The 12,317-nt window shown below is 47.7% G+C and overlaps 1 protein-coding gene across 1 annotated transcript in view; it reads right to left on the bottom strand.

Annotated features, from left to right (window-relative positions):
• The window catches only part of LOC146005669 (flap endonuclease 1-like), a 95,499-nt gene that overhangs the window by 16,072 nt on the left and 67,110 nt on the right, over positions 1 to 12,317 (bottom strand). Inside the window, exons 6-7 of the mRNA XM_083145083.1 lie at positions 7,662 to 7,798; positions 3,329 to 3,389 (exon numbers count right to left, since the gene is read on the bottom strand). Coding sequence (XP_083001209.1) covers positions 3,329 to 3,389; positions 7,662 to 7,798 — 198 coding nt within the window. The remainder of the gene's footprint in view (positions 1 to 3,328; positions 3,390 to 7,661; positions 7,799 to 12,317) is intronic.

Below are 12,317 nucleotides of genomic sequence, written 5' to 3' on the forward strand. Positions count from 1 at the left end.
ATCAACTTATCATCATCAATCTAATCATCATCAACCTCATCATCATCCACCTAATCATCATCAACCTCATCATCATCATCCACCTAATCTTAATATATAATAATAATAATGAGAATAAGGAACACGTCAGGACTCATAATTGACTGTAGGTTGACATGAAAATGGCCGACGTGCATTTTTAACAAAATTTTGAGCCGACAAGCGATAATTTATACCCGGCCATCCACTATGGGGAGCGCAGCGAGGCACCGAGCCCGAAGCATGGGGAGCGCAGCGAGGCACCGAGCCCGAAGCATGGGGAGCGCAGCGAGGCACCGAGCCCGAAACATGGGGAGCGCAGCGAGGCACCGAGCCCGAAGCATGGGGAGAGCAGCGAGGCACCGAGCCCGAAGCATGGGGAGAGCAGCGAGGCACCGAGCCCGAAGCATGGGGAGCGCAGCGAGGCACCGAGCCCGAAGCATGGGGAGCGCAGCGAGGCACCGAGCCCGAAGCATGGGGAGCGCAGCGAGGCACCGAGCCCGAGGCATGGGGAGCGCAGCGAGGCACCGAGCCCGAAGCATGGGGAGCGCAGCAAAGCACCGAGCCCGAAGCATGGGGAGCGCAGCGAGGCACCGAGCCCGAAGCATGATTGAGGACAGCGAGGCACCGAGCCCGAAGCATGGGGAGCGCAGCGAGGCACCGAGCCCGAAGCATGGGGAGAGCAGCGAGGCACCGAGCCCGAAGCATGGGGAGAGCAGCGAGGCACCGAGCCCGAAGCATGGGGAGCGCAGCGAGGCACCGAGCCCGAAGCATGGGGAGCGCAGCGAGGCATCGAGCCCGAAGCATGATTGAGGACAGCGAGGCACCGAGCCCGAAGCATGGGGAGAGCAGCGAGGCACCGAGCCCGAAGCATGGGGAGCGCAGTGAGGCACCGAGCCCGAAGCATGGGGAGAGCAGCGAGGCACCGAGCCCGAAGCATGGGGAGCGTAGCGAGGCACCGAGCCCGAAGCATGGGGAGCGCAGCGAGGCACCGAGCCCGAAGCATGGGGAGCGCAGCGAGGCACCGAGCCCGAAGCATGATTGAGGACAGCGAGGCACCGAGCCCGAAGCATGATTGAGGACAGCGAGGCACCGAGCCCGAAGCATGATTGAGGACAGCGAGGCACCGAGCCCGAAGCATGATTGAGGACAGCGAGCTAACTTAAACAGTGTCATTGTTGACCTATGTCGACATAGGGTCCAAAGGTCGACATGAGTTTTCATGTTTTTTGGACCCAGTTGACCATTGGTGGCGGACCATGTGACTGTAGATGTAATACCCAGGACCATGTGACTGTAGATGTAATACCCAGAACCATGTGACTGTAGATGTAATACACGGGACCATGTGACTGTAGATGTAATACATGGGACCATGTGACTGTAGATGTAATACATGGGACCATGTGACTGTAGATGTAATACACGGGACCATGTGACTGTAGATGTAATACACGGGACCATGTGACTGTAGATGTAATACCCGGGACCATGTGACTGTAGATGTAATACCCAGGACCATGTGACTGTAGATGTAATACACGGGACCATGTGACTGTAGATGTAATACCCAGGACCATGTGACTGTAGATGTAATACCCAGGACCATGTGACTGTAGATGTAATACCCAGGACCATGTGACTGTAGATGTAATACCCAGGACCATGTGACTGTAGATGTAATACCCAGGACCATGTGACTGTAGATGTAATACCCAGGACCATGTGACTGTAGATGTAATACCCAGGACCATGTGACTGTAGATGTAATACCCAGGACCATGTGACTGTAGATGTAATACACGGGACCATGTGACTGTAGATGTAATACACGGGACCATGTGACTGTAGATGTAATACACGGGACCATGTGACTGTAGATGTAATACCCAGGACCATGTGACTGTAGATGTAATACCCAGGACCATGTGACTGTAGATGTAATACCCAGGACCATGTGACTGTAGATGTAATACACGGGACCATGTGACTGTAGATGTAATACACGGGACCATGTGACTGTAGACGTAATACCCGGGACCATGTGACTGTAGACGTAATACCCAGGACCATGTGACTGTAGATGTAATACCCAGGACCATGTGACTGTAGATGTAATACCCAGGACCATGTGACTGTAGATGTAATACACGGGACCATGTGACTGTAGATGTAATACCCGGGACCATGTGACTGTAGATGTAATACCCGGGACCATGTGACTGTAGACGTAATACCCGGGACCATGTGACTGTAGATGTAATACACGGGACCATGTGACTGTAGATGTAATACCCGGGACCATGTGACTGTAGATGTAATACCCAGGACCATGTGACTGTAGATGTAATACACGGGACCATGTGACTGTAGATGTAATACCCAGGACCATGTGACTGTAGATGTAATACACGGGACCATGTGACTGTAGATGTAATACACGGGACCATGTGACTGTAGATGTAATACACGGGACCATGTGACTGTAGATGTAATACCCGGGACCATGTGACTGTAGATGTAATACCCAGGACCATGTGACTGTAGATGTAATACCCAGGACCATGTGACTGTAGATGTAATACCCAGGACCATGTGACTGTAGATGTAATACCCAGGACCATGTGACTGTAGATGTAATACCCGGGACCATGTGACTGTAGATGTAATACCCAGGACCATGTGACTGCAGATGTAATACCCAGAACCATGTGACTGTAGATGTAATACCCAGGACCATGTGACTGTAGATGTAATACCCAGGACCATGTGACTGTAGATGTAATACACGGGACCATGTGACTGTAGATGTAATACCCAGGACCATGTGACTGTAGATGTAATACCCAGAACCATGTGACTGTAGATGTAATACACGGGACCATGTGACTGTAGATGTAATACCCAGAACCATGTGACTGTAGATGTAATACACGGGACCATGTGACTGTAGATGTAATACCCAGGACCATGTGACTGTAGATGTAATACCCAGGACCATGTGACTGTAGATGTAATACCCAGGACCATGTGACTGTAGATGTAATACCCAGGACCATGTGACTGTAGATGTAATACACGGGACCATGTGACTGTAGATGTAATACACGGGACCATGTGACTGTAGATGTAATACCCGGGACCATGTGAGTACCCAGGACTGTGAGACTGCAGTGTCTGTAGGGACTGTAGTATTTACTCTCCGTTATAGTTGGGTCCTAGAGGAGCCTTTAGGTTACACTGGTGGCTGTTGTACTGCGCTCTAGTCCATGTCAGAGCTACTGATAGAGACGTGGCATCTGTTACACACCTGTGAGTGGCTCAGCTGCAGCTTCATCAGGATATCCGGATAGTAATATTCTGTCATTTCTCTGGAACACACAAGAGAAACAATGAGAATCCTAAATCCCCCTATTACCCCTCCCCCCCCCCCCGCTATAATAACCCTACACATCCTATATACAGGTACTGATATTACCCCTCCCCCGCCATAATAACCCTACACATCCTATATACAGGTACTGATATTACCCCTCCCCCGCCATAATAACCCTACACATCCTCTATACAGGTACTGATATTACCCCTCCCCCGCCATAATAACCCTACACATCCTATATACAGGTACTGATATTACCCCTCCCCCGCCATAATAACCCTACACATCCTATATACAGGTACTGATATTACCCCTCCCCCGCCATAATAACCCTACACATCCTATATACAGGTACTGATATTACCCCTCCCCCGCCATAATAACCCTACACATCCTCTATACAGGTACTGATATTACCCCCTCCCCCGCCATAATAACCCTACACATCCTATATACAGGTACTGATATTACCCCTCCCCCGCCATAATAACCCTACACATCCTATATACAGGTACTGATATAACCCCTCCCCCGCCATAATAACCCTACACATCCTATATACAGGTACTGATATTACCCCTCCCCCGCCATAATAACCCTACACATCCTATATACAGGTACTGATATTACCCCTCCCCCGCCATAATAACCCTACACATCCTATATACAGGTACTGATATAACCCCTCCCCCGCCATAATAACCCTACACATCCTATATACAGGTACTGATATTACCCCTCCCCCGCCATAATAACCCTACACATCCTATATACAGGTACTGATATTACCCCCTCCCCCGCCATAATAACCCTACACATCCTATATACAGGTACTGATATTACCCCTCCCCTCCCCCGCCATAATAACCCTACACATCCTATATACAGGTACTGATATTACCCCTCCCCCGCCATAATAACCCTACACATCCTATATACAGGTACTGATATTACCCCTCCCCCGCCATAATAACCCTACACATCCTATATACAGGTACTGATATTACCCCTCCCTGCCATAATAACCCTACACATCCTATATACAGGTACTGATATTACCCCTCCCCCGCCATAATAACCCTACACATCCTTTATACAGGTACTGATATTACCCCTCCCCCGCCATAATAACCCTACACATCCTATATACAGGTACTGATATTACCCCTCCCCAGCCATAATAACCCTACACATCCTATATACAGGTACTGATATTACCCCTCCCCCGCCATAATAACCCTACACATCCTATATACAGGTACTGATATTACCCCCTCCCCCGCCATAATAACCCCACACATCCTATATACAGGTACTGATATTACCCCTCCCCCGCCATAATAACCCCACACATCCTATATACAGGTACTGATATTACCCCTCCCCCGCCATAATAACCCTACACATCCTATATACAGGTACTGATATAACCCCTCCCCCGCCATAATAACCCTACACATCCTATATACAGGTACTGATATTACCCCTCCCCCGCCATAATAACCCTACACATCCTATATACAGGTACTGATATTACCCCTCCCCCGCCATAATAACCCTACACGTCCTATATACAGGTACTGATATTACCCCTCCCCCCCCGCCATAATAACCCTACACATCCTATATACAGGTACTGATATTACCCCTCCCCCGCCATAATAACCCCACACATCCTATATACAGGTACTGATATTACCCCTCCCCCCCCGCCATAATAACCCTACACATCCTATATACAGGTACTGATATTACCCCCTCCCCCGCCATAATAACCCTACACATCCTATACACAGGTACTGATATTACCCCCTCCCCCGCCATAATAACCCTACACATCCTATATACAGGTACTGATATTACCCCTCCCCCGCCATAATAACCCTACACATCCTATATACAGGTACTGATATTACCCCCTCCCCCGCCATAATAACCCTACACATCCTATATACAGGTACTGATATTACCCCTCCCCCGCCATAATAACCCTACACATCCTATATACAGGTACTGATATTACCCCCTCCCTCGCCATAATAACCCTACACATACTATATACAGGTACTGATATTACCCCCTCCCCCGCCATAATAACCCTACACATCCTATATACAGGTACTGATATTACCCCCCCCCCCATAATAACCCTACACATCCTATATACAGGTACTGATATTACCCCCCCTCCCCCGCCATAATAACCCTATACATCCTATATACAGGTACTGATATTACCCCTCCCCTGCCATAATAACCCCACACATCCTATATACAGGTACTGATATTACCCCTCCCCCGCCATAATAACCCTACACATCCTATATACAGGTACTGATATTACCCCCTCCCCCGCCATAATAACCCTACACATCCTATATACAGGTACTGATATTACCCCCTCCCCCGCCATAATAACCCTACACATCCTATATACAGGTACTGATATTACTCCTCCCCCGCCATAATAACCCTAAACATCCTATATACAGGTACTGATATTACCCCTCCCCCGCCATAATAACCCTACACATCATATATACAGGTACTGATATTACCCCTCCCCCGCCATAATAACCCTACACATCCTATATACAGGTACTGATATTACCCCTCCCCCGCCATAATAACCCCACACATCCTATATACAGGTACTGATATTACCCCTCCCCGCCATAATATCCCTACACATCCTATATACAGGTACTGATATTACCCCTCCCCCGCCATAATAACCCTACACATCCTATATACAGGTACTGATATTACCCCCTCCCCCGCCATAATAACCCTACACATCCTATATACAGGTACTGATATTACCCCTCCCCTGCCATAATAACCCCACACGTCCTATATACAGGTACTGATATTACCCCTCCCCCGCCATAATAACCCTACACGTCCTATATACAGGTACTGATATTACCCCCTCCCCCGCCATAATAACCCTACACATCCTATATACAGGTACTGATATTACCCCTCCCCCGCCATAATAACCCTACACATCCTCTATACAGGTACTGATATTACCCCCTCCCCCGCCATAATAACCCTACACATCCTATATACAGGTACTGATATTACCCCTCCCCGCCATAATAACCCTACACATCCTATATACAGGTACTGATATTACCCCCTCCCCCGCCATAATAACCCTACACATCCTATATACCGGTACTGATATTACCCCTCCCCCGCCATAATAACCCTACACATCCTATATACAGGTACTGATATTACCCCTCCCCCTGCCATAATAACCCTACACATCCTATACACAGGTACTGATATTACCCCTCCCCCGCCATAATAACCCTACACATCCTATATACAGGTACTGATATTACCCCTCCCCCGCCATAATAACCCTACACATCCTATATACAGGTACTGATATTACCCCTCCCCCCCCCCGCCATAATAACCCTACACATCCTATACACAGGTACTGATATTCCCCCTCCCCCGCCATAATAACCCTACACATCCTATATATAGGTACTGATATTACCCCTCCCCCCCCCCGCCATAATAACCCTACACATCCTATACACAGGTACTGATATTACCCCTCCCCGCCATAATAACCCTACACATCCTATGTACAGGTACTGATATTACCCCTCCCCCTGCCATAATAACCCTACACATCCTATATACAGGTACTGATATTACCCCTCCCCCGCCATAATAACCCTACACATCCTATATACAGGTACTGATATTACCCCTCCCCCGCCATAATAACCCTACACATCCTATATACAGGTACTGATATTACCCCCTCCCCCGCCATAATAACCCTACACATCCTATATACAGGTACTGATATTACCCCCTCCCCCGCCATAATAACCCTACACATCCTATATACAGGTACTGATATTACCCCTCCCCCGCCATAATAACCCTACACATCCTATATACAGGTACTGATATTACCCCTCCCCACCATAATAACCCTACACATCCTATATACAGGTACTGATATTACCCCTCCCCCGCCATAATAACCCTACACATCCTATATACAGGTACTGATATTACCCCCTCCCCCGCCATAATAACCCTACACATCCTATGTACAGGTACTGATATTACCCCTCCCCCTGCCATAATAACCCTACACATCCTATATACAGGTACTGATATTACCCCCTCCCCCGCCATAATAACCCCACACATCCTATATACAGGTACTGATATAACCCCTCCCCCGCCATAATAACCCTACACCTACGCCTAGCAAACCTACTTCTTTTTATTAGCCGTGAGTCCACGTATCAGCCGAGTGCAACCAAATGGCAGAGCGTCCATATCCTCGGTCACGGCACCCCACGCTAGATGGTTTTTCACAAGGGAGGCACAGGTGGCTTCTGCCTCGCTGGGAGCCTGGAGGTATAGAACCAGAGATTAAATATGACAGTGATATAACACAAACCCTCCTGGCCCTATTAGGCTATAAACAGGTATTTTACCGTAAATCCTTTTCTCCAAGTCCACAGGTGTCACTGGAGTTACACTGGGGAATAGAAGGTGACCACAGGGAGCATGGGCACTTTAAATATAAATTAGTGTGACCAACTCCTCCACTTCTACTTCCCCTCCCAGGAAGTCATAAAGATTGTGTCCGAAAGAAGCAGGAAGATAATAACACACTTCCGAAGAGGAGGTTCATCACAACATTCAATACATATAGTAGAAAAAGAACAGTGAGTAAAAACACTGATGTCACTTTTCGTGAAGCACCAGCCGGAGTGTAACGAAGGCTGGGTGCTTTAATGTAGGGCTGTTGCATGAACGACAGACTGGAGTGAAGCAATTGGATAAAATTAAACCTTTTTTAATAAAGATACTACGGTACAAGATATGAATGATGGCACAATGAATTACTGTAGATATTGATAAATTGGAAGAAGACAATAATACACAATACTTATTTGAAGAGCTTGAAGATGATTGAGAAGTTGAAGGATTGGATGAAAGATTGGATGAAGGATAAAGGATTGGATGAAGGATTGGATAATTGGAAGAAGATGAAGTCCAGTTGAAATCTGTGCTGAATGAGATCGTAGCTACAGAACCAGGGATGCTGACCACGGATAATAACCGTCAGGAATGAAGGAAGAAGATGACTCCCTTTGGGGGGTTAACCTTGTCCTTATCCTAATAGGCGGCAGAGGGTTCCGTGATGATGGTGGAGCAGTGGACGATCAGCAGGGAGATCAGGATAGACTTTCACCAACAAGTGATGGAGACCTGTAGTGGATTTATTTATTTATTTATTAACAGTTTCTTATATAGCGCAGACATATTCCGCAGCGCTGTACAGAGCATAGTTATTAGCAAAAACACATAACGAATTACAGCACAAGACAGTTTAGGACAAGTACATGGTTAATATGGATAGTTGCATCAGGGGACAGGACACTGAAGCAATCATCAGGGTGGCAGAGGTTTATATATTCAAAGAAAGGCACATGAGGAGAGAGGGCCCTGCTCGTGAGAGCTTACATTCTAAAGGGGAGGGTTAGGCAGACAGGGGTGACACAGAAGGGGAAGAAGTGAGCATAAACAGTAGGTTAGGATGAGAGCTGGTCGGGTTTTATGCAGGAGGGTGGGAGGTGGACAGCTTAGTCCTTAATATTTTAAGTCTAAAGAAGCGCTGGGTCATCCAAGAGTAGACAGCAGAGACAGTTGGAGATGTGAGTGAGGATAGAGGGAGAGAAAGATCAGGAAAGGAGAGGTAGATTTCAGTGTTATCAGCATAGATCTGATAGTGGAAGTCGAGTGAGCAAATAAGCTCACCCAGGGAGGACATATAGAGATAGAGAAGAAGAGGACCAAGAATAAAATTTTGGGGGACACCTAAAATCAATGGAAGAGCAGGACAGGTGAGGTCATTAGAGGTACAGCAGGGCATTTTCAAAACTGACAGTGCAAGTACAAGCATTAACAGTGATAGTAAAGTTGTTTGCAGATGTAAAAATGATGATATTATGGTTGAGTAGCCAGATTAAGCAGCTACAGGTAGTATGTCGTGAGAATAAATTGAACTCACTCAATGCAGTCTTTGGATTTCTCAGTTGTTGTTTCTGTCCTTCTGTTTCACTTCAGTATAACGCCAGAGTTATATTATGCTGCACTTTAAAATGATGCACACAAAACTATTATGCACACAGCTAAACCATGCACACAGCCTATGTAATGACCATTAAATGCATCTGCACTCATTAATTGGACTCGCCCCACCCAATCCCAACCCCCCTACTACAATGAATGGTAATAAAAGGGGCTTACATAAACATCCATGCATTCCAAGATAGCATGTGTCATTAAGAGTTATAAGATATTCCTCCCTTCACATAGGCAACAGAGATTTGCTTTTTAACTTGCAAAATTAAGTTTGTCAAAAACACATTTCTGATATCTAAAGCAGTGTGCAGAATGATCAATTACCAAAGCATTTAAAATTTACATCCAGCACCTGAGGTGTAATAATCTGCAGCCCAGCCAGACCAAGTATGTAGAAAGTTGGTTACCTATGACAATATCAAATCAATCTAGGACAGAGGGTAGAATCATCTGCAGCCCAGCCAGACCAAGTATGTAGAATGCTGGTTACCTATGACAATATCAAATCAATCTAGGACAGAGGGTGGAATCATCTGCAGCCTGTCACGGCTAAAGGGCTGGATGGAGTCGTGTGGTGCACAGGAACTGGAGACGGACCAGAGGAGTAGGATTGAAACGTGTCGGTTTAATAACGGATTTCATAAATGATAAACTTCACTCAAATACTTCTTTAAGTGACAGTTGGATAACTTAAATAGAGTCCAGCACAATACTAATAACGGGCAGGTAAATCTGGAAACGTATACTTGATGAGCCAGAGTACATAGAGGAAGATCCGGAAAGAGGTTGATTTGATGATAGAAGAAATGGATCCGGATGACTGAAAGATGATGGAATGAATGAGTTGTATGAAGGGGGGCAGCGGAATGCTGTGCAGGATAATTCTGGGACACAAGCAGGGACAAGCACTAGGTAGGACTTGCAGCATTGGTGTCAGGAGAAAACTTCCTTGTAGAAAGATGCAGGGAGCAAGGCACCAGAGTCAGGAGAGAAAGAGCCAGGATCCAGGAAACAGCTAGGAGTTGTGAATGACTCCAAAGACTCATTGCACTGACACTGAACAGCCTAGGCAGATCCCCTATATCCCCAGGGGGCGGCTGCCATTGGCTGTCAGCGCAGGAAGAGGAGGGAACCTCCACTCTGGGCCAATCTGTCTCCTGCCCTCAACCAAGATGGCGACGCCGGCCTCCCGGCGCCACTATCTGCAAGGACGCCGCTACCCGACGCTCCCCTGCTGCCATCCCTACCTGGAGCTGTCCCTACCCGCACGCCGCAGCCTGGGACCTGCACACGCTAGCCGGCGGCGGGCGCGGACGGGTGAGTACTGTACCCGCCACGCTCCGTCGCGGCTACGTGTGACAGTACCCCCCCTTTTCAGGGTGACCCCAGGGCGCCTATGGGCCTTGTGAGGATTTCTCTGAAGAAATTGCTTTATCAGTTTCGGAGCGTGTAGATCAATGGAATCCACCCAAGAGTTCTCTTCGGGACCAAACCCAACCCATTCCACCAGATACAGGGTACGAGATTTGCGGCAGCGAGAGTCTATAATGCGTCTTACCTTGAATTTAGCCCCACTCTCGGAGTTAATCTTGGGCGGTTTGGGAATCCTATTTTGATAAGAGTTCAACCTTAAAGGCTTGAGGAGGGACACATGGAAGGAATTCGAAATCCTTAGGGAAGGAGGAAGTTGAAGTCTATAAGCGACCGGATTAATGACTTGGATGATAGGATATGGCCCAATGAACCGAGGAGCCAGCTTCATAGAGGGCAGACGGAGGCGTATATGGCGGGTAGACAGCCATACCCGGTCTCCGACTTTCAATCGGGGCGCGGCCCTTCTTTTTCTGTCTGCCATCCTCTTGTATCGGGCGGAAGATTTAAGAAGAGCGGTGTGGACATCCGACCAGATTTTAGCAAAGCGTTGAAATGAAGTGGTTGCTGCAGGAACTTCGGAAGAGGATAATTCTGAGAAATCCGGAGACCGTGGATGTTTGCCGAATACTGTAAAGAAGGGAGTGGTTCCGGAGGAAGAGTGATAGGAGTTGTTATGCATATATTCTGCCCACGGGAGAAGATCCACCCAGTCATCTTGGGAAGACGAGACAAACAGTCGGATAAAGGCCTCCAAGTCTTGATTCACCCGTTCTGTCTGGCAGTTGGTCTGGGGGTGAAAGGCAGTGGAAAACTTGAGTTTGACCTGTACCGCGGCACAGAGAGCTCTCCAGAACTTTGCAACGAACTGTACTCCGCGGTCGGATACAATCTCTTTGGGCAGTCCGTGGAGTTTAAAAATGGTTGAGATAAATAGCTGGGCCAGTACTGGAGCAGAGGGGAGACCTTTTAGTGGGAGAAAAAGGACCATTTTAGAGAATCGGTCAACCACTACCCAGATTGCGGTATGACCTTTTGAGGGAGGTAGTTCACAAATGAAGTCCATTGACAGATGGGTCCATGGTTCTGTGGGAATGGTTAGAGGGCGGAGAGGACCAGCGGGAGTTGTTCTGGGCACCTTATGCTGAGCACATCTCACACAAGAGGCGACGAAGTTGGTTACGTCGTGTCGGATGGTTGGCCACCAATAAGAACGTGACAGGAACATCAAGGTCTTTTGTGCTCCTGCGTGCCCTGCGAAGCGGGAAGAATGTGCCCATGTCAATATTTTCTTGCGGAGTTCGGGGGGAACAAACGTTTTACCTGGAGGAGGAGATGGCTGTATGGTTACTTGGGCGAAGACCACCGGATCGAGGATTGGATGAGGAGGTGTCTCTAGGTCAGA

This window comes from Crinia signifera, chromosome 5 (assembly GCF_055691185.1).
Source record: "Crinia signifera chromosome 5, ASM5569118v1, whole genome shotgun sequence".
In the NCBI taxonomy this organism is placed as follows: domain Eukaryota; kingdom Metazoa; phylum Chordata; class Amphibia; order Anura; family Myobatrachidae; genus Crinia; species Crinia signifera.